At 32.7% G+C, this 24561-nt stretch overlaps 1 protein-coding gene across 5 annotated transcripts in view; it reads right to left on the reverse strand.

The window, feature by feature from the left end:
• Positions 1 to 22978, reverse strand: part of LOC135139209 (H(+)/Cl(-) exchange transporter 5) — a 36584-nt gene extending 13606 nt beyond the window's left edge. The window contains exons 1-10 of one of the 5 annotated variants that reach the window (XM_064069345.1): positions 22871 to 22978; positions 22629 to 22721; positions 15249 to 15372; positions 8371 to 8397; positions 7977 to 8317; positions 2269 to 2430; positions 2071 to 2218; positions 1821 to 1960; positions 1226 to 1408; positions 956 to 1170 (exon numbers count right to left, since the gene is read on the reverse strand). In XM_064069345.1, coding sequence (XP_063925415.1) covers positions 956 to 1170; positions 1226 to 1408; positions 1821 to 1960; positions 2071 to 2218; positions 2269 to 2430; positions 7977 to 8317; positions 8371 to 8397; positions 15249 to 15372; positions 22629 to 22706 — 1418 coding nt within the window. In that variant the 5' untranslated portion in view covers positions 22707 to 22721; positions 22871 to 22978. Of the gene's footprint in view, positions 1 to 955; positions 1171 to 1225; positions 1409 to 1820; positions 1961 to 2070; positions 2219 to 2268; positions 2431 to 7976; positions 8318 to 8370; positions 8398 to 15248; positions 15373 to 15624; positions 15728 to 22260; positions 22355 to 22628 lie in introns of those variants that run through there. The other 4 variants (XM_064069346.1, XM_064069344.1, XM_064069349.1 and 1 more) reach the window with 4 other exon arrangements.
• Between the last annotated feature and the right edge of the window lie 1583 nt (positions 22979 to 24561).

A 24561-nucleotide genomic window follows, 5' to 3' on the forward strand; every position in this document is an offset into this window, starting at 1 on the left:
AAAAAATTAAAAATGAACACATGGTGGTAAAGTAATTTTATAAATGGAGAAAAAAGCGGTTTATTGATATTAAACTGGAATGATATGTTTATGTGAGCGAAAGTCAATTATTAATTCCATGTAATGATGCATTTAAGGTCCGTTTTTTTTTTCGATTAAATAAACTACTTATTTTTTTCAGTGGCGTAGCAAATTATGACATGTATCTATAATTTTGAGAAATTAGTTTTAAAACTGACCTCTTATTTTTATTAATTGCTCCGACCTAATATTGCCATGGCCAGAGTTTACATTGAGGCTCTCAAGTGGGTAAACGTATTTGAAGGCTATTGTTACCTGACTTTACGAAAAATAGTCATCAATTTTGAAATTCGAAACACTATAATCAACCAAAAAAAATAGTGTTCTAAAAATCCTACACACAAAAAAAAAAACACGAAATGCACGAAGTAACAGTGTTGGACCCTTCATCCATTATTCGCTACACTCGACATAATACAGATGATAATTACGTTTTCGGGTCATTTCGCTTGAACTCGACGAGATTTTACTTATAGTTCTTAGACTTAAACTTAAATCCTTAAAGATTTCCTAACACCGTTTGCAACCGTATTTTGTTTCGAAGTAAGTACAGTTTCTAGTTTTCAAGTAAGTTTTACTAAAGAGGATTTTAGGATGCCGACATACATATTTTACAAGGACGGCTACATAATGATCTTAGAGTTTATCTAAAATCCCAAAGTAATCGCTTCAGCAGTTTCGGAAATTGTGTCTCACCAAACCGCCAACGAATAGAAACAGGCGGAAACGTGAGACCAACTTTTTCGCTTTTTATAAGTTGTTAAACGTCGAAAAAATGAACAGTTTTTTGGTACCAAAACGTTACTTAGTTGAACCCATCATGAAAAAAATTCTTTTCCTTCACGAATGAGAAGTTATTTATCCTACGACTTACCACAAATCATCCGAATTCGAGATTCCACATTGACTGAACAGCAAATAAATCAACTGACTCGTGTTCATTCGAGTGTAGGGGTTGGGGTAGGCGATGATGGCGGTCAGCACGGTCACCACAAGAACTTCCGTCACAGGATATTGACCCAATTTCGAATACTTCCTGTACCGACACCAGTAGAGGTTGGCCTTGATGAATATCGTTGCGATTATACCCTTCATTAATAAAGATGAGCCAGATTAAATTTCCCTCGTTTGTGTACTTGCTTACCCCGATAATCCCCAACCCTATGAAGGGTATCAACTCGAAGAAAATCCACGGCTTATTGTATTCCACGTAGAAGAGGACCGAGTGCTCGTTTCCGAACGGATTAATCGATCTTAAAATAAATGCGGCGATCAGAGCGCAGAAGAAAGATCTCCATAAGGTTTTCAGCGGGAAATAATAGCTGACCTTAACATACAAATACACAAAAAATTATTGTACGGGTTTGGGTGTGCTGTATTATGTGCTTAATTATTATTTAAGTATGTGGCATTGATGGTGATCTGAGGTGTGTTTTTGGCAATGAAATTAAATGTGTTATGCAAGGGTCAATGAAAGATTTATTCTTTTCCAAAACGGGGAACGCTGACGACATTTTCGTGCGGAAGTTATTAAGAGCGGACAAAATTTAGACGGATAGATGAATGGCGTAGGACGTCATAGGTGTCGCTGTGACGATAAAGGAACTATTTAACACCTCTTGAGAATAATTAGTTATCTGATTGATTGGTGAGGTCAAGGGGTGTTAGGGTCACTGAAAGGTGTTGTTTTGTGATTTTGAGCGGTGAAATGACGTCAACCATTTAAAATTACTACTCACCTCCTCTAAACTGAAAAGTACGCCTCCGATCGGCGCCCCAAAGGCTACAGAAACGCCCGCCGCCGCCGAGGCCGACAAAATTTCTCTTTTCTTGGCTTCATTTCTCCCATACTTGGGAAAGAGATATGATAAAATATTACCTACAATTTTTTGATTGCTATACTTTCTATAACATGGAAGCAAATCTATTGACGCGACAATCTTATTACAACTTCCTGATTGACTAAATATCACTAAGAGTAATATTTACCTATTGCACAAGCTATATGGACCATGGGTCCCTCTTTCCCTAAACTGAGACCTGCCGAAACAGACAGGATTAAGCCCACGCATTTGATGATGAGCGTCCATTTTCCTAAATACCCTCGGATAATGAATCCGCTCAGTATTGTTTTAATCTGAAACGACGTAGCTAAACTAAGGCGGCTTACATTATCATGGTACCTACCTCTGGAATACCAGATCCACAAGCGTAGGGCGCAAACATACGAACCAAAGAGGCTGACAATGCGGCAAATAAAAGGGCCAACACTATGTAAAATAAGTAGGAAATTATGTAAGCTCCAGCTCCTTCTCGGGACTGTCCGAGCATCTCAGGCCATGTCAACCACTGCAATTAATCTCCATCACTAAACGTTCACTAGATTGCACGTTTTAATGTAACGATATACAGGTTTCCAGTGTTGGCTTCACAAATTATATCAACCACACTAATAAAATTTTACAAGCTAAAAATGAAAAATCCCCTGCTCTACTATGAATTTAACTTTTACGTCACGGACAGACGAGGATCTTTGAGGGAGGTTGTTCGAGCATTGTTAGCTTAAGTGACACTAATATACCCTGTAAAATTTCATCGTGTGGAGAGTATTTGAATTTTGTGGGTTTCAGTTACAGTGATATAATTTCATTTTCCGTATTTTCCCATTTCAAATAACATGCTTTTACGACCCACAATTCACTTAGTTTAGAGGTATCAAGGCAGCGGAAGCAGCTCCGGCCGGTCGTTAAGTTTATTATTTTCTAAATGCAATAACGCGGAATTACATCAAGCTATAAAATAAAATTTGAGAGAAAATGGGGTTTGAAACTTCCTCTTACCGTAATTCTGTACGTTGTAAATTGATTTTTCTTTATTTTATTAGTGTTGTACGGAAGATTGATCATTTAAGTTTTAATTTGATTATCTTTTTTCCTTTACAGGGAATTTGGGTGTTTTTAACGAATTGGCAATGTCATGAAACGTGATCTGGAATATGGACATCTAAATGTTTACAATAAATTAAAACAATAATATTGGTTTTAACAATTTACACTAATGATTTTATCAACATATGTTTGACAATAATATTTGCCTATATATTGTGTCTATTAATTCACGAATATTAACTAAATAGAGGTATTCTTCACACAACTTAGTCAATAATGTCTATTTATTCAAGATCAATATTCTCCTTTGTGGTGAAATAAATATTAAATGGTCAGTTAAGGGTGATCACAGTAGTGGGTACGGTTTAAGCATGCTAACTACTTTAGATCGACATAGATTTGAAAGAACAAAAGCCGCCTTAACCAACATTTTTAAGATATGTTTATAATTCTGCGAACTCATGCCATCTAAAATTTGACTCATTCGTACTTGGCACGGTGCTGATAATATAAAATATTGTTTTTAAATTGTCCTCATTAAGCATAATTACGTCGATAATAATAACAATAAAAAAAAGTGGCGCCACATGTTTATTCGTAATTTGTGAAAAAGGGTCCTTTCTATTTTTTTTATTGTCAATTATATTTTTTTTTACAATCAAAAATCAATTGTTTTTTGATTTTTTTTAGTTTTTCAATTATCTGGAAACTCTAAAAGTAGCAATAAAAAAAATAAGACAATATGAAATATATTTAAAGCAGACAACCAACGGGAAAAAATGCTTTTCGAAAAATGTAAAAACTGAAAAATTGAAAAATAAAACTGTAAAATCAAAAAATGAAAAATCAAGACATTGAAAAACCGAAAAATAGATATCCGGAAAGTCTAAAAATCGAAAGATCGAGCAATCAAAACGTTAAAAAATGAAAACATCCAAAAATTGAAAAGTTCTCAAAATCGAAATGTTGAGAAATTGAGAACTTGAAAAATCAAGAAATCTAAAAATCGAAGTCGCAAATTAAAAAATCGAAAAATTAAAAAGCAAAAACTTAAAAATTCGAAAAAATGGAAAAACAGAAATATGGAAGAACTGAAAAATCGAAAAATTGAAAATCGAAAAGCTGAAAAACTGGAATTACAAAAAATTGGGAAATTGAAAAATCGAAATTTCGAATAGTTGGAAAATGGAAAAGCCGAAAATTGAAACGTCGGAAGTATGAGAAATCGGGAGATCAAAAGCCAAAACGTTGAAAAATCGAAAAATTGAGAAATTAAAACAGGGCAAAATCGAGAAATTGAATAATCAAAAAAGCGAAAAATTTAAAAAAGCGCTAAACTAAAAAATCAAAAATTTTAATAATCGAAAAAAATTTAAAATCAAGAAAAGTCGAAAAATTTGGAGATCGAGAAATCGAAAGGACAAAATTTAAAACCCCAAAACTGAAATATCGAAAAATTGAAAAACGGAACAGTCGCATAGCAGAAAAACTGAAAAATCAGAAACTTGAAATACCGAAAAATTGAAAAATCGAGAAATGAGAAAATTAAAAAATCGATTAATCGAGACATTGAGAAATCGAAAAATTGAAAATTTAGAAACGTCAAAAATTGAAAAATGACGAAATCGAGAAATCAAAAATTTGAAGAACCGAGAAATTCAAGAATTGAAAAATCGAATAGTCGAAAAAATCAAAAACCTGAAAAATCGAAAAATCTAACATTTTAAAAACTGGAAAATTAAAATATCGAAAAATTGAAACATCGAGAAATCCAAACTTCAAAAAATCGAAAAATTGAAAAATTCAAATTTAAAATTCGAAAAATTGATAAATGCCAAAATTAAAATATCGAAAACCTGAAAAATGGACGAAAAATTGAAAAATCCCAAAACTGGAATATCGGAAAATTGGAAAATTGAAACCGGCCAAAATCGAAAAATTAAAAAAATCGAGAAATTGAGTAATCAAAAAGTGAAAAATTTTAAAAACCGATAAATTAAAAAATCAAAAATGTTAATAATCGAAAAAAATTTAAAATCAAGAAAAGATCGAGAAATCGAAAGAACAAAAGACCGAATAATCGAAAATTCTAAAATTTTAAAAACTGGACAACTAAAATATCGAAAAATTGAAAAAACGAGAAATCCAAACTTCAAAAAATTGATAAATCCCAAAATAATTAAAATATCGAAAACCTGAAAACTGGACGAAAAATTGAAAAATGGAAAAGTAGCATAGTAGAAATATTGAAGAATTGAAAAATAGTAAAAGAATTGAAAATCGGGAAACGAGAAAATTAAAAAATTGATTAATCGAGACATTGAGAAATCGAAAAATTATAAATTTAGAAACGGCAAAAATCGAAAAATTGAAAAATCGTAAAACTGAATCATCGGAAAATTGAGAAATCAAAAATTTGAAGAATCCAGAAATTCAGGAATCGAAAAATTGAAATATCGAGAAATCGAATAGTCGAAAAATGGAAAAATCAAAAACCTGAAAAATTGAAACATTGAAAAATCGAGAAATGAGAAAATTAATGGAGTAATCGAGACACTGAGAAATCGAAAAATGGAAAAATTGTGAAATCGGATAGCCGAAAAATCAAAAACCTGAAAAATGGAAAAATGGAAAAACTGAAAAATCGATAAATGAGAAAATTAAAAAAATCGATCAATCGGGACATCGAGAAATCAAAAATTTGAAGAATGCAGAAATTGAAGACGAAAAAATTTAAAAATGGAGAAATTGGATAGTTCAAAAACCTGGAAAATTGAAGAATTGAAAAACTGAAAAATCGAAACATTGAAAAATCGAAAATTTTGAAACGTCAAAAATCGTAAAACAATCATCGGAAAATTGAGAAATCGAAAAATGACGAAATCGAAAAATCAAAAATTTGAAGAAGCGAGAAACTGAGGGATCGAAAAATGGAAAAATGGTGAATCGCGACATTGAAAAATCGAAAAATTGAAAAATTAGAAATGTCAAAAGTCGAAAAATTGAAAAATCGTAAAACTGAATCATCGGAAAATTGAGAAATCGAAAAATGACGAAATCGAGAAATTGAAGAATTCCAAAACTGAAATACTGAAAAATTGAGACAGTTGAAAACCCAAAATTCGACAATATTGTATGTCTAGAAATTAAGAAATCGAAAAATTTGTATACATATCTGCTTTGTTTTCCAAAAGTCTCGATCTCTACGACAAAAATTTAACATGGATTCATAAACTAGACGTTTAGGTATATGTTACTTTTTAACAGTTAAATAACACTTATTCCACAAAATTATAAGATGACATCATTAATTCCTGTGAAGGCATGAACAAATAAATTTTGATTAACAACTTACCATGCTTATGTTCTTTAACGTTTGCAAGATTTCAAAGCATTCGATTTTGCAATTTTAAAGTTAAATTGCAATGTTTTACAATTTTGATTTTTTTTCTAAAAATATGGATGCCTAAAGTAAAAACTCAACACGGATTCATAAACCACACATGGAGGAGTTATTTTATAAAATTTAAAAAACATTTCCATTGTTGATGGGGCTGAGCAGACAAATTTTGGTTAGCGTTTTACTTACCGATATTACTTATACTTATATGATTATACTATTACTTATATGATATTGCCAACATACAGGGTGTTATTGAAAGGTACGTACAACAAAATGGACAGTTCTTCGCGAAGTCTAAGAAGTCGGAAAAACTTATTTTATGTTATCAAAATTATAACGGGAAAATTAACCCTTATCCAATCTCTTTAGACGCTACTGAACGTTAAATAGGTAAAATTAATTTATTTTAGTAAATCCTAGCAACTGTAACAATAAAACTTTTGTCAAGACTAAATGTTGCTACGGAAACGAAAGATGATCTTTTTATCAGAGGCGTACAACGAATTTGGACATAAACTTTAATCATTTTTATCTCTAAAAGGAGAACACTTTTACCTGATTTTTTTTTAACTTTTAGCACCTATACTTCGAGACCAATTGCCGATTTTATTTTGTACGTACCTTTCAATAACAGGCTGTATATACAAAATTTGACAGCAATCACTGGACCGATTGTTGTCAAATTTTGTCTGACAGACGAAAGACAGACAGACAGACGGAAACGGAAGAGTTGAAAGACACTCGTTGCAATATCAATTTGCTAATTTTAGATCACTGTTCCACTCATTTTGTTGAACTGAGACAGAGTACTTCTGAAAAATGTTTCTTTCATGAATTGTCAGATCTTTAGACGCCTCATTAGAAATGTTCTCAATGTGCAAATTCTTGCTCCGTTTTAGAAATTTTTCCACGAAAACCTAGCAAGTCTGTTGGTAGTCGGTAGAGTACAATATATTCAAAATTCCCAGAATTTTCCTTGGGTTATCTTCTTATAAATGTAAGGTTGAAAAATTTGTCGCATTCATAAACAATGTTGACAAAATTAAACTTTTGCTTTACAATTTGTAATAACAGCTTTGTCGTTTATTAGAAAACAGTAGACTTGTGTTTTTTTTTTTTAAACGATCGAGTTCGAAGAATATTTTTTGATTTATAAAATTCAATAATATGGGAAATTAAACTTAAATTAAATAACATATACAATCAAAGTACACAAAGTCAAATAAATACTGAAAGCTTCATTAAATAAAACCTGTCTTAGTGAAACCTTAAAAATAAGTCTGATCGATGAAGCGCAATAAAAACAATTCCACGAATTTTTGCATAATTCAACTTACTGATAACATTAATCCTCGTTTGTTATTTACGTCGTAACAACACACCAGATATTGATGAATTTTAGTTAAAACTAGCTAACAAAAACAGTCTAAATTTTCTTTTTTTTTTAAATAAGGCGCTTAAACACGGATGCATTTTTATACCTGTTTGTTTACAACAAACTGTACATCATGAAATAAACTGCCCCCTTGGATTCAATCCATAAAACCAACAACAAGAATCCCTTTTTAAAGACCCCAGAGACATATTACAGAAAATATACAAACCTGGGAGCAGTTTCCCGAGTCGAAACTGGTTTCGTTCGACGACCAACAGCACTGCTCCCTATTCAACCAGAAAGCTTGTGGACAAATACCAAATTTGAGATCTGTCATCCAACTAGCGCCTATATCGATACCACCGGCTACCATACCAGTGCACAATCCAACCAACAGGACACATAGCCATCCCGACCACGCGTCATGTGCTCCCTCTATCAAGTTCCATAGGGAATCCTGTTTCTTTTTGATGATGTGCCGGTGTCGCATCCGGTCTCTGGCGATGTCCCGTTGCCAATCGATAGTGTGGAAATCGTCATATTGGCCGATACCAGGAATATCGACGTTTTCTGACGGATTTGTCGGTAGAGGGTTTATTCTGGGAGTGGGAGTGGATACTTACCTTGCATGCCTCCGAAAGATACTGAATCTGGAAATAAAACACGAAGTTATGAAAACGTTGGAAAATGTAATTGGAACAATCGTAGTGTTTATCAATTAACGTATTTATTTTTGAATGTTATGGTTATTTTTAAGTTAAGTACGTTTTTAAGCATTATGTATAGTTTTGTTCATATTATTATAGGTCATAAATTGTGCTTTATAGAAGTATATGAATATAAATCCTGTTCATGACTTGGATAAGTAAAACTTTGAAGGTAGCGTGTGTGTGAGTGCGTTTATACGTACAACAGTGTTGAAAGAATTTATTGAAAAAAATGGGAAAAAAATGAATTCCTTGTAAGTAAACAACGGTTATAATAAAATGGTTTTGCTAGTATTTATTTACATAATGCTGTCAAAGGATTCCTTTTTTTTATTTGTTTTTAAAATTATTATTATTTTTACTAGTAAAAAAGTACTTGCGTTTAAAATGCTACAGTACGTATGTTTGAAAATAGAGTAATTTCGTTCAGTTATCAAAGTTCCAACTAAATCAACAATGAAGATATAAATGACTCTTTATTGATCTGATCTTTAATCCATGAAATCCAACAAGTGTTAAAATCATGCATCCACTGTTTTTAAGCTACCAGAGATTAACTGGTAAAACATTTATTAAAAAAGTTGGCCAAGTATTGTTATGATCCGAAAGATGGAAAGTTTGGCTGAGTTTAATAATACGAGATAAGTATAACGACCCAAAAAAACCACAACCCTGGGGAAAAAATTGGTTGGAAGTTATTTAGATGGAATTATTCTCGCATTTAAAGGATAACTAATTCTTCGTGCATGTTAGTTTTTTCCCAAAAAGATTTATTTAGTAGTTTTTCAATTCTAATACAGGTGATTATAAAATATTGTACATGAAATAACCGTTCTATGACGTCAAAATTCACCAAATTTGAAAAGCGACTTGATGTACAATCTTTTATAATGACTTTATTGTAATGTAATTCAACGCCATCTTAATGTTTATTTTTTGTCAAGTTGGCTACATATTTAAAATTTTATGATGACATATCTGATTGTCAAAAGGATTAATGATATCAAGTTAGCAAAGTCCCTATATAATACGTTTTTTATTATTATTATTTAATATAGGCAGACGCGCCATTATTGCATTTATTGTATTTTTACATTTTCATTAAAATGGAATGAACCGTTGATTTGATTAAAAAAAATGGGTATTGAGTTAGAACTCCGTATTACATACATATTAAAACAGAGGAAGAATTAAACAATAAAAATTATAATAACAAATAATAAATCAAGGTTCATAAACAACCAGAATACGAGCACATTATTTAAAAAAAATTAAATATTCTTTACTTCACAAAATGTTGAAGTGATGACATAAAATTCTTGGTGGGGATGAATAGGCTCGTATATTCCTACTTTTGTCTTGTTTTTAGAAAAATTTGAAACCATCTCGGGGCCCCTTCTGTCTTAAACAATCCCAGGGTCCCGTTCTGTCTTATTTTTGGAAAATTTTAAAACCACCCCGGGGGCCCCCTCTGTCTTCTTTTTGGAAAAATTTAAAAGAATCTGGGGAGTCTCGTCTTGTTTAAAAAAAAAAAAAAAAAATTGAAGCAATCTCGTAAGCAACTTTTGTCTTATTTTTGAAAAAATTTAAAACAGATTCGGGATCGCTGTCTTGTTTTTTTTGGAAAAAATTCAATCTCAGGCCCCTTTCTCTGTTATTTTCGAAAAAAATTGAAACAACCTCATAAGCACCCTTTCTCATGTTTTTGAAATAAATTGAATCAATCTGGGGAGTCTGTTCTGTCTTGTTTTTGAAAAAAATCGAAGCAATTTCGTAAGCCCCTTCTGTCTTATTTTTGGAAAATTTTGAAGCAATCTCGGCAGCCCCTTCTGTCTTGTTTTTGAAAAAATTTGAAATAATCATTAGGGTCCCCGGGGTCTTTTTTTAAAAGAATTTAAAACAACTTTGAGGGTCCTATACGTCTTATTAGTGCTTGCTTTAGTCATTTCACTGACCTATTTTATTTATTGTAAAATGGGAATTGAATATCTATTTTGACAATCGGTAAAATCTAAGATTTAAAATAAGATCAAAAGTGGAAAAATATAATTAGCGCCCCCCACCCCCCCACCCCCCCCCCAATCGACATTTCAGTTATTTATTTTATCTGGTCTGACTGATAGGTAGATCTTATGCAGAACAGAAATAAAATTAGTCGTTGTACAATGAGAAGAACGCGGGTGGGCGGGTTAATGCTAAGATAAGACTGATTTTGACAAATAACGTACCCTTTAAGAAAATAGAGGGTACTTCCATAGAAAAATAAAATTTAATTTGTTTCCCGTATGTTAAGGCAAGGTGACTAAAAATTTTGTGCACATTTTAATCCTCCATTTTTAAAGATGGCGGATCTGAATTTTTAAATACGACAATTGTTTCCTATGAAAACAAATATTTTTCTTGTTCTATTTGTCTAAGGGCCGGTTTATAGCTAGAACGCAAGTTAAATATTTAATTGCGTGTTAAATTTTAACATCCAGTTAATTTGAAATGCTGACATCTCATTGGTCAAAACCAGGTACTTCAACCAATGGGAATGCGAGTTAACTTACCTCACTGTTAAAATTTAACACGACGTTCTATAAACCGAGCTTTGATGTTGCAACAATAGCGAAAAACCAAACTCGTTACGTAAAACACAACTACATTAAAATAATTTAAGACTTTTTTAGTGCTAGACATTTGAAGGAATTATGCTAATTTGAAGGCGAACGATTTTCCTACAGGCTTTACAGAACAATTGAAAAATGTTGTTTTTCGTCCATTTTCTTAACTTGTCCTTTAAAGACGATTTGACTTTGGGTATTTTTAAAAATTGCACAAAATACTAGATGATAAACAATTTTTAAAACATTTTTACACTTTTGAACTTCACTTTACGAAAACACAACACGAACTAATTGACACATGAAGAGAACTCGAAAAGAAAGTTGTAGGAGCGCTTGGTGTATTTTCTTTGATTGTTTTCGCAGAAAAATAGATTTAGATTATTGAATTATCGGCATTTTGGTATCAAAATTCCCCCGAAACTTTTACCCAAAACTCAACCGTTACCTCGTTCCCCCAGTTCGAATGGAATACTACCTTTCTGACTTTGTTTTAAATTTTACATTCTACCCATTTTACAGCAAATAAAATAAGTCAGTGAAATGGAGAAAAGAAATGGGGGGGGGGGGGGGGTCAGGTTTAGCTTTTTTCTACAGAGACTTCATTCTAGTGACTACTCTTGATATTGTTCAGTCTTATCTTAGAAAATACTAGCCCCGCCCACCCGCCCTAATTTTTCATGGAAGGTGCATCATTTTCCAAAATCAGTCTTATCTTAGCAAGTACTAGCGTCATTCACCCATCGTTTATTTCTTAGAGGGTATATCACTGGCCAAAATCAGTCTTACCTTAGCAAGTATTAGATACTTTTTTTACAATTGTATTAGAATCATTAAGAGTGAAAAATCGTAACATTCTTCTTCTGATTTTTTGGTTTGATTTATACATTATCCCAAAATTCCGAAAACGAACTTAAATTATTATTAAATAATTTCCTGAAATTATGTCATCAGTCTTTTGATAAGGACAAGTGTGTAGATATACAGGTGATTCTCTAAGCGTGTGGTTTTCGATATCCCATTAACTATTATTATAGAGAGAAAAAAAGGCAAGACCAATAGTGTACAGTTTTTTAATGACTATACACTAAAATTATTTTTAACTATGTATACAGAGTATTGTTTTCTAAAGCGTACCTCAACGCTTAGTTTTTTTAATGAAATACCCCGTACATTTTTACATATTCTCATTTAGGCTTTGTAACTACATAGTTAATTTTTGATATTTTCGATTTTCAAAAAATTTGAAACAATCTCAGGACCCTTTCTGTCTTATTTTTGGAAAAAATTTAAACAATCTTTGGAGCCTGTGATGTCGTGTTTCTGAACGAGTGTTAAACAATGTGGGGGCCCCTTGTCTTATTTTTGGAAAATTTTGAAACCACCCCGGGAGCCCCCTCTGCCTTCTTTTTGGAAAAATTTGAAACAATCTCGAGGGCTCTTTCTGTTTTATTTTTGTAAAAATTTGAAACAAACTCGGGGATCCCTCTGTCTTGTTTTTGAAAAAGTTGATACAATCTCGGGGCCCTTTTTTGGAGAAATTTGAAGAAATCTCGGGGATCCCTTCTCTCGTTTTTGAAAAAAATTTAAGCAATCTCGCAGACCCCTTCTGTCCTGTTTTTTGGAAAAATTTCAAGCAATCTCGGCGGCCCCTTCTGTCATGTTTTTGGAACAATCATGGGGGTCCTCGGGGTCTTTTTTGAGAGAATTTAAAACAACTTGGAAGGCCCTATACATTTTGTTTTTGGAAAATTTTGAAACGTTAGGGTCCTCTGGCATCCTGTTTTTGGAAACATTTTCAACAATCTTGAGGGCCTTGTTTGCCTTGTTATTGGAAAAATTTGAAACAATCATGGGGGTCCCCGAGGTCTTTTTTTGAGCGAATTTGAAACAACTTGAACGGCTTTATACGTCTTGTTTTTGGAAAAATTTTAAACGTTGAGGTCCCCTGCCATTCTGTTTTTGGAAACATTTTTAACAATCTTGAGGGCCTTCTCTGCCTTGTTATTGGAAAAATTTGAAACAATCTTGGGGGTCTGTGATATCATGTTTCTGAAAGAGTTTTAAAGAATCTGTGGGTCTCCTTCACCCTGATTTTTGGAAAATTTTTAAACCACCTCGAGAGACCCGTCTGTCTTCCTTTTAGAAAAATTTGAACCAATCTGGGAGCCTCTTCTATCTTGTTTTTGAAAAAATTGAAGCAATCTCGGGGGCGCCTTCTGTTTTGTTTTTGGAAAAATTTGAAAAAATCATGTAGGTCCTCGGGGTCTTTATTTTTACAGAATTTAAAACAACTTCGAGGGCCCTATATGTCTTGTTTTTGGAAAAAATTTAAACAAACTCGGGAGCTCCGTCTGCCTTGTTATTGTAAAAATTTGAATGAATCTTGGGGGCCTATGATGTCATGTTTCTGAAAGAGTTTTAAACAATCTCGGGGTCCCCTTCTGTCTTAATTTTAGAAAATTTTGAAACAATCTCTGTGCCCCTTTCTGTCTTACTTTTGAAAAAATCTGAAATAATCGCGGGGACCCCTTGTGTCTCCTTTCTGGAAAAATTTGAAACAATCTCAATAACCCTTTGTGTCCTGTTTTTGAAAAATTTTTTAATAACTTTGGAGGCCTGTGGTGTCATGTTTTTGAAATAATTTGAAACAATCTCGGGGCGTCCTGTCTTGTTTTTGGAAAAAATTGAAGCAATATCGGTGACCCGTGTTCTCTTGTTTTTGAAAGAATTTGAAACAATCTTGGGGTCTCCACTGTTTTATTTTTGAAAAACTTTGTAACAATGCATACAAAATTTGACAACAATCGGTCCACTAATTGCGGAAATGATCTGTATAATCAAAATCAACACAGTCAGGCAGACAGACAGGCGAAAAAATAGGATATCCACTTTTTCGTATTCTAGGGGCCACGAAACGTTCAGAAAACATAAAGTTCGAAAAGTTAAAAGTCTAATTTCCTAGATAAATTACAAAATCTGACCTGCATCTGATATCAAAATAAAGGTACGCTTGGATTATTAAACCACATAAAACATGCTATGTTGCATGCTTCAGACACTCTTAATAAAATTTTGTCATGACATCCATAGATTTTGTGGTGAGAAGATACACATTAGTTTCAACTACCAATAACAGTATGGTAGTCCCAGAATTTTGAGACAGTTAGAGCAGCCGTTTTTGACTTGATCACTAAAATGAGTTGCTTCATTCTAATTTTGTATCTTCTACCTATCAAAAATTGGTTGAAGGTTATTTCACAATAACAAATCCCGCTTTGTTTACTTTCATACGTTCAAATTGGCACGTTCAGATAACGAACATCAGCGTCAAAAATTAAAAGAAAATGAAATTTGATTGATTTTGAATATTATTTTGGGTGACATTTTTGAAAAAATGGGGTGCACCGTTCTTGAAAAATATCGATATAGCAGTAACAGTGTGCCAGTTGCCAGTGCTCGGTGCAACAAGCACTGGCAACTTGAACACTGTACGCAATAAGCTGACTAATAAATAACCTTGTAGGAGCTCCGCTTATAAATGTAAAATTTAAATCCTGTTTTCTATGAAAAATTTCGAGGGGACGTCATCACAAAATTGGAGGAAAATATGGAATTGGATAAACGTCAAAAGTTTGTTGGTGGGAAAAAAACAGTGATAAAATTTTGTCGTCAAGTGTGTTGCTAGGCAAGTTAAAGAGTTTTTTATGGTCGGGTCCACGCTTGTAGTATTGATAGGGCTATCCAAAAAACGATAATAACATCAATCAAAGAGACAAGATTTTTCCACGGCACATTCTAACGAGAAATTTTTTGATATCGACCAAGAAACCAAAATATGTATTAAACTAATAAAAAGAAAGGTGCAAGTCAAAAAACAAAGACACCAATTTCGGAACGATTGTCAAACTATAATTAATATCGCGATTAATTTCGAAATGCTCGTTTCCAATGAAACAACGATACGCATGTGTCCACATTAGCCTACAATCACAACAAAAATCAATTCATTACAGCACCCATATGTTACTACGTCCGAGTGAAACCCACATTATCCAACCCAAACAAAATTGAATCCCCAATCGCATTATCGCTTCTCCCTTTCCGGCATCTCATTGAGCCCCAACACCCAGCGTCAACATCAAGTTGACGTTCCACACTACCGTGTTGTTTACAACAAATACTCACAATGTGACGTGCCATCCTCATCTTCGCCCAATCTCGTCGTCCTCTCTCCGCCTCCTGAAGTTGTGATGTCAATCATATCTTCATCCGGCGTTGCGACGAAAGTGGCTCTGTTGCCGTTCGTGTACTACATGGAAAAAAGACCAAAGTCAAACACAGGGTTGAAGAGGCGCGACAATCAACAACACAACTCTAACGCATCACAATTGCTCTGTCAACTTGTATGTAACAGCATGCGCGGCCTCCAGATCGATACGTTATCAGGTCATTCTGCATTGGGGCTCATGAATGGACGAGTCCGCCTCTTGTTTTGCTTCTGTCGCATATGGTGGTTCTTACTACCGAGATTACTATGAAGGTCGGTTTTGGGAAAACACACCTGTGCGTTAATAAGAAATGCCACCAGCTTGGGAAACCTTCACGTGAATAACGCATGCGGGAGGAAATTACACCATGAATTGTTTAAATGTTGATCGGGACTGTTATTTACGAACTTCGAGTTATCGAACCAAGTTTTATCAATAAAGAAGGACGCAACTGAAATTGTTATTGGTGCGTTAGCAACACGTGCATGTCCTGTTGGTGGTGGTGGAAATTTTGAAAATTTGTTCGGAGGGTTTAGATTAATGGAAGTGGGTTTAGTCATTAGGGGGTCTGCGGAGAATATATAACTCTCCAGGGGCTGTCGTGTTTTCATTAATATCTGAAAATAGCGCGTTCAAGGTCGGCAATTCAATTTGCAAACTTCGTTCAAATTATTATTGATTACGGCCTCAATGTCGCATCCACTGAGTTATTACACTAACCTCATTAAAAGATGTTTTCCGCTAATTGTACGTCAATTTTGGAAGGGTCGTAAATTTAATCTACTAAATTAATTGTTGCTTAAAACAACCGTGCGATCGAAACTGTGACGAATTAGAGTTGGCTGCGAGACATGCAGGTACTGAATGTTGACATTGACTTAACTTAAGACAAAATAACGACGCAGTCTTAAAAATGTCTACTTCACAGATAATGCCATATGATGATAAAAAGTCCGCAAGTAGGTCATGAAATTTATTTTTAAAATAATGACGTTGGTAACAACGACAGTTATATTCACACATAACTGTCAAATCACAGCAATACCACTTACGGAAAAAGTAAGAAAAGATTCTGTAACGTCTTAACTAGAGACTTATCTACGTTTCCTTAGCACAATAAAATATGTCCATTTTTTTTGTTGGTACTCGTATCATTTTTTCTTTGGCCATTATATTTCATATTGTAATTCAAGTCAAATGCGTAATTTTTTAATACAGTACCACTGACCAATTTGAGAGTTCAGAGAATAATCTCGCTGGACTATTTTTTAATAATAAAAAAAAAAACGCATAAAACCTAACTACCGAAAATATCTGTGAAACTCCCGTTGAAGAATTTTTAATGTTTAAGATAGTCAAAAGTGGAAAGTGCACTAACCATTCCGAGTCCGAACAGGATGAGCAAGATTACGAAATTAGTAGCGGAGATCGGGAGCTGCGAGATAATTCCCTACACCCACCATACTACTTCAGAAAAAAAATTGTATCGTTTTTAAGCGACGTGGAGATTGGAAACTGTTGAGAGATGGTGAAGGGATACATCGACGATTCTTAAGAAAAATAAAAATAAATTTGAGAAAACATCGTTTCTATGGTAATTTAACCGCAATGATTCCCTCATTCAAATTTATGATTATAAGACTATCACGAAGGTTACGCCACTGTCGATGTCTACATTATGTTCCTACAAATACATACAGAAATTAATTTCGACAAATTGAGGGTTACTTGTTACGTAATTTTTAATGGCACTGTTATGATTTCTTTCAGATATGGTGAGAAAATGTACTTAATATTTAAGATAAATACACTTTTAATAAATTAAGCATAAACTTAAAAAGATAGCTTTCTTGCAATGTTAAAGACCACACAACTTCGTAAATCCGGAGCCATATGTAAGTCCATGTACAATTTTTATTAATCTTTTTTTTTCTAAATTTGAACCGAGATAAATACCAATAAAACTAAAATTTTCGAATTTTATAAAAATTTAAGGAATTGATTTCCTAATGTTGACGACATGTCTGCTCCTGTTACATAAATAAATGAGTGTTTTGTGTTACACCTACTGCAATGAAAATAATAAATAAAATTAGGTAAAAAAATCCATTCGTGTTTGTGAGAAATGGAAAACGTGAGAAATGAGAAACCAGAAATGTGAGAAATGGGATCTCAGATATGCGAAAAATGGGAAATCAGAAAAGTAATAATGAAAAAGATAAAATATGGAAACAGTAGGAAATGGGAAACGTGAGAAATGGGATATCAGATATGTGAAAATGAAAAAGATGAAAAATGGAAAAAGTAGGAAATGAGAAACGGACGAAATAGGAAACGTGAGAAATGGGGAAGGTGGGAAATGGGAAACCTGAGAAATGAGAAACATAAGAAATGGGAAATCAGAAATGTAATAAATGGGAAAAGTGAGAACTTGGAAATTTCAGAAATGTGAAATGTCAAAAATATAAATATAAAAATAAAAACGTGATAAACGAGAAGATAAAATGAGAAAACGTGAGAAATGAAAAATGTGAGAAATGAGAAATTAGATATGTGAGCAATGTAAAATTTTTTTGATTAATATCAGTTTTTGCTGTATCCGAACCTTTTGTACCAATGCTTTTTTAATTAATTTATTTAAAATTGGTTCAATAAAAATTATTATTATTATTATTATTAAAACATGAGAAATTGGAAATCAGATATGTGAGAAATTAGAAATCAGATACATATGTGAGAATCCAGAAATTAGAAATGTTAGAAATGGGAACGTGTGACAAATGAGAAATGGGATCTCAAATATGTGAGAAATGGGAAGTCAGAAATGTGAGAAATGAGAAATCAGAAATGTGAGAAATGGGATCTCAGATATGCGAGAAATGGGAAATCAGAGATATGAAACTGGAAGATATGAAAAATGTAAACAGTAGGAAATGAGAAACGGAAGTAACAGGAAATGTAAGAAATGGAAAACGTGGGAAATGGGAAACGTGAGAACTTGGAAATCTCAGAAAAGTGAAATGTCAGAAATAGTAAACGTGACAAATGAGAAATGGGAGAAATGGGAAACGTGGAAATGAGAAATCAGAAATGTGAGAAATGGGATCTCAGATATGCGAGAAATGGGAAATCAGAAATGTGAAAATGTAAAAGATGAAAAATGGAAACAGTAAGAAATAGGAAACGGGAAAAACAGGAAATGTAAGAAATAGAACTGAGAATAAGTAAATGAGAATGAGAGAAATGGGAAACATGAGAAATGAAAAATGTGAGGAATGTAAAACGTGAGAAATGAGAAATGTGAGAAACGGAAAACGTAAGAAATGGGAAAATAGAAATGTGGGAAATGAGAAATGGGATCTCAAATATCTGAGAAATGGTAAATCAGAAATGTGCAAATGGAAAAGATGAAAAATGGAAAAAGTGGGAAATGGGAAACCTGAGAAACGAAATACATAAGAAATGGTAAATCAGAAATGTGAGAAATGGGAAACGTCAAAACTTGGAAATATCAGAAATGTGAAGTGTCAAAAATATGAAATGAAAATAAATGAGAAATGCGAAATGTTAGAAATAAAAACGTGATAAACGAGAAGATATGAGAAAACGTGAGAAATGAGAAATCAGATACATATGTGAGAAATGAGAAATCAGATATGAGGGAAATGAGAAATGGGATCTCAGATATGTAACAAATGGAAAATCAGAAATGTGACAAATAGGAAACGTGAGAACTTGGAAATCTCAGAAATGTAGTGTCAGAAATATGAAATAAAAATAAATGAGAAATGCGGAATGTTAGTAACAAAAACGTGATAAACGAGAAGATATGAGTAAACGTGAGAGATGAGAAATCAGAGAAATAGGAACCGTGAGAAATGGGGAATGTGAGAAATAGGGATCGAAAATTGAATAAATAAGAAATGTTGAAAATGTGAAACGTGACAAATGAAGAGATATGAAAAAACGTGAGAAATGTGAAACGTAAAAGACAGGAAACGTAAGAGGTGGAAAACGTGAGAAACGGGAAACGTGATAAATCGGAAATTAGATGTAAGAAATGAGAAACGTGAGAATAAAAAGATATGAAGAAAGGCGAGAAATGGAAAACAAGAAAAATGAGAAATTGGAAACGTGAAAATGGAAAACCTGAAAAATGAGAAATGTGAAATAAAAATAAATGAGAAATGGGAAACGTTTGAAATGAGAAAGGTTACAAATGAAAAAATATGAAAAAACGTGAGAAATGGGAATACTGAGAAATGGTAAACTTGATGATGTTTATTAACGGTCAAAAAAAAAAAACAATTATAATATGTAATAAAAACTTGAAAAACAGGAAACGTGAGAAGTGGTAACCGTAAGAAATGGGAAACGAGAGAATTGTGAACTGTAAGAAATGAGGAGTGCGAGAATGAGAAATATGAATAAAGAAAAGAAGTAAGAAATGTGACAAATAAGAAATGAAAAACTTGAGAAATGAGAAATGTGGGAAACGAGAAACGCGAACGACGAGAAGGGCGAGAACTGAAAAAAATGGGAACAATAAAAATGAAATGAAATTTTAAATGTTGTTGTGTTAGAATATTAAAACATATACTTATATAGCTAATCATATCAATATAAAACGAACGAAACATTCAATTGTTGTTCGAATGCTTCAAAAGAACAATATTTTTTTATAAATATGAAAATATGTACCGAATGTTCAAAAAGGGCGAATTCTTTCCGTTTATGTATTGTGTTTATGAGACTAAATAAACTTTAAAGATAACTTAATTCAAATGGAATTAATTTATTTTTGTACCAAATTGTTTGTTATATTCTTAAAATACAGAGTTATTATAAATGTTTCTTACATTGTAGGTGGCTTAAAAAAGTTTCAGTCTATCTATTTGTCGCCTTCCGCTTTTGTTTAAGCCGCTACGATGAAAAAACATGTGAAATAACCCTATGTATGGAACAGAACAATTCGATTTATCTGGACGATATAATACAGCAAAATCCTTAGACATAAAATACAAAAATATAATAATGTAGAATTAGTCAGAGATTTTTAGGAGGAAGATCGATTAAAAAATAATAAGAAAACACTAAAATAAGTTAATCAAGTACAATCTTTTTGGAAAATGTGGCATTTTAAAACCATTTTCTTATCATTTTTAAGGTGTTCACTTTACCATGAACTAACTGTCATTACTTCAAACCTTTGAAAATTATTAATGTACAGTACACATTTATTTATAAACGTATAGGATAAATTACATTACAAATAGAGCGGAAGTAAAAAGTGGTATGCCAACCCTTTCATCTTTACTTATTAAGCTATTATTATCGTCCAACGGGTAAGAACCCAGTTAAATGACAAGGTCAAAACAAACCTAAATATCAAAGAAATAAAAATTACGTTCAGAAACATTAATAACAAAAACAACAATAAAAAAAAAGCTACACCGTTAAAAATTTCCAAAATTGTAAGTTTGTTGTAACTTGTAAATTTAAACAGAAACACATAACGTACATATTTACAGTTTAGCAGTGACTGAAAAAACGTGCATGTTTGTCACGTGCCAGTTATTTATCTATTAAATTATAAGGTACATATAACATTATAGTTCGAAAAAAAAAGAACAATGAGAAACTAATTAACCAGTTCGCGTGTTTACTGCCACTGCGCATAGGTGTATTTATTTCAAGGCTTCACTCATTAAAATTGACATTTTATTTCAAAAACTTACATGAACACGTTTTTTTTTTATTACATCTGAACAGAATCAATTTATTGTCGCCAGAAAATATTGAATGCAATCACGCCAAACGTTCAATTTATAACCACTACACAACCACAACACGTTCCGCACACCCGCAAACCTAAAAAAATTATCGCCATTGCGCATACATTTTTATCGTTGGAAGTATGCCTAACGTGTTGTTTGTACGTTAGTTTGACGCATTTTGTTTTAATGTGTTTAGTTTATAAAATTTAAATAGATATTTTTCCTGTGTGTTACGTGTACTCAAATAAATTACTATTGTTTTCTGGTAATTTACAACGTTACCTACAAAAATAAGTTGTCACACTTCCTTAAATAAAAGCGAATTGATTTTTTTCTGTATCTATTGTGTAATTTCCATCAATTTCTATTCATACAAGATTGTCGTTTCATAAAAATCCACCAACACCGCAATTTCTTCAAAAATACGATTGGTAACAACATCAGTTTTAGTAATTTATTCTAGTGTGAAATAAATTAAGGTTATGTTTCTTTCTAAAGTCATTGTAGTGCCAATCTTATAATAACTAAACTATGCAATCGGGGTTTTTTAACTAAATCCAACAGATGATGTTTTATTTTGGAATTGATTATAACAACGATAAATACATACAGAAAGAGATAAGGTCACAATGCCAAGTTCTCATGTTACATTTTGATTTGAACACTTCTGGCTACAATAATTGCTTTAAATTGTCCGTTCTTCAAATTTCAGGTCAACCAAGTCAATTATTAATTAATAAATCGCAAGATATGTGATGGTAGTGCTGGAAATACAACATAAACTACAAATAATTAATTATTAAAAATCTAGATCCAACAATAATAATTTTCATTAGGCATATTTAAATTTAGGTAGCAAAAAAATCTCCTCTGTTATATAATGTACAACTAGCCAGTCATAAAAAATGAGATGTTCGGCGTGTAATTTATCTCTCACAAAATTTAACTTGGGCGGTGGCCATTTCACATACTTGATAACAGCCACAATTAAGCAATTTCCTATTATATGTATTATAAATACCAATTTAATATTGAAAATGGATTTTACCAAGTCAATAAAATTTTCTTGATAATGTAGGAAGTTCAATTTGCGTCATATTGAATTACTACGCTTTGAATATTTTATTTTGCCAATGACTTCAGATTTTGTACCTCTTCTCTGCCTTGTTTTATCACTAAATCACCCTCTAGTGCTAAACATAGTTGCTACTATTCCGAGTTCAATTCCAAACAACAATATCATTTTATCAACACACACAACACACAATAATAATATAACTGTAACACACCATTTTGTAGACAATTTTAAATCCATAAAAAGTTTGTCAATGACAGTTTGTGGTTGTTCCACTTCCAAGAATTCAAAGTGATTGTTCATTGTTGACTCTTGAAAATCCCAAGTAATAAAATATAACGGTTTTACTATCATAAAATATTCCCCTTGTCTGATTACTCGAACACACAACTAATAACCATCGCCAAACCTTTGTGAATCCCTATACTCGAAAAATTATAATTACCTTCTTATCAACAGATTGATAGCTTGGTGAATGCTGGGGTACTGCCGTGCCGGCCTTTTTCAAGGGATATTTTTCCATTATTCATTTGTACACCTAAAAAGGTACTGACAATCACTAATTTCGTGCACGTTGCAAAAAAAGTGTAACAATTCTTTCACTATTTACAGTTCAATGCTCCTGAGTGCAAGTGAAAGTTTCACTAAGCAAAATTGCTACGTTTATTGTCACAGTGACTTGCTCACCATTTTGTACTTTTTTAATCCTTATCAGTGTTTAAATCTTTTCATTTAATTTAGATAACACACCGTAAATTAATCAGCTTTTACTGAAACGTCACATTAATGAAATCTGTCAATGTCATTTTTGTCACGTAACTAAGTTCAGGTTGGCTGGCCTGTGAGGTAATAATGTGCAACGACAGAGCGGGAAAATCAAACACCTGTGTATTTTTTGAATTTTCTCGTTTTTTTACTACCATTGTCGAATATTTCACACACAAACACGATTATACTAATCGGATAAAATATTAACAGTACCAAAAATATCCCTTGCAGGTGATGAAACGTCAAATAAGAATGATCTGTAGTTATTTGTTTGACGAACTTTTTTCTGAGATGTCTTCTGATCTGGTTTTTTCTTTTTGACAGTCCTGTTTCTTGGTCAATTAAAACACACCTGTGGATTTCCTCATTAAACGGAGAACCCTTTTGGAAAAAATAAACGGTGTATCCAGTCGCTATGGGTTCTTTAACGATGTGGTACCCGTAGAATTTTTGCAAAACTACGGCCCGACCATAGGTTTCAATGAAGGCAACTTTTCCCGCTGACCATCCATTTCTGATTTGCACAATTACCTCAGGATCTACAAACACTAGTTGTTTTTGCAGCTCATGGCTTTCGGTTTTTAAAAAATAATCACGAAAATAATCCGCGCAAAGAATCCTGATTCTGCTGGCCCTCAAAGCTTCCAGAGTATTAATGTCCTTGTGGTATTTGGGCTTGGTAAGAGTGCTTGTGAATGAGCATTGAAACGATGCTCCTATAATTATAGACAGTAACATCCATGAAGTTAAAATAATTTTTACTGAAACATGTCTAGTTTGAAAGTTTGTGGTGCCTCCATTCCCTATGAAACATTTCCAGGAGATAAGCATCCAGTAGCCAAATGTTGGATTCTTATTCTTTGAAAAAGTAGTTTTTTTGAGAACATAAGTTATAATAATTAGGAATGCCAGTGTGGCCAGTGAAATTTTATAATCTAGCACCAAAAACAGATAGTTTCGTCTAGGAATTAGTGTCGCTTTTGGTACCAAAACAACCATATTTTCCAACTTCCTAGGGTAGGAAAAATCAACTTCATGTGCATCGTCTATCTGGTAGTAAGGAATAAAACTAAAATCGATGGTTTCGTTTGCTACATAATCAAACAGAGCAAAATAATGCTGTTCTGGAGGTACCTCGACAATTTCTAGAGTTGCATTCATCATAAAAATTACCGTCTCAAGTACGTGGTAGTCGGGACCGTGCCATTGTCCACGAGAGTTTTTTATATTTCTAGGAACATCCAAAAACATCCCCACTTTTAAAACATGCCCATTAATGTCCAGTAATTTATTCGGAAATAGATCTTCGGAAAAATTTCTATAACGAATAACTTTTTCTTCTTTGAATCCGTTATAAGTAAAGACGTTTATTTCAGTATCAACGTAGACTACAACGAAGTTTAAAATTTTTTTCAACCATATAATTTCTAAAATTTCTTCTATAACTAATTTATTGTTAACTAAATTTGGTATTATGAAAAAAATATTCGAATTTGGGGACCATAAAGGGCACGATTTGATTTCTTCCAAAAAGTCTATTAAAAGTTCGACTTTGACGAAAACAATTATGTTCGGTAAAATTAATAATTCAGATTGTTCTTCAGAAGTAA

The sequence above is a fragment of the Zophobas morio genome, unplaced genomic scaffold, assembly GCF_036711695.1.
Source record: "Zophobas morio isolate AGI-343-1 ecotype UQ-CSIRO unplaced genomic scaffold, CSIRO_AGI_Zmor_V1 ptg000031l, whole genome shotgun sequence".
Lineage (NCBI taxonomy): Eukaryota > Metazoa > Arthropoda > Insecta > Coleoptera > Tenebrionidae > Zophobas > Zophobas morio.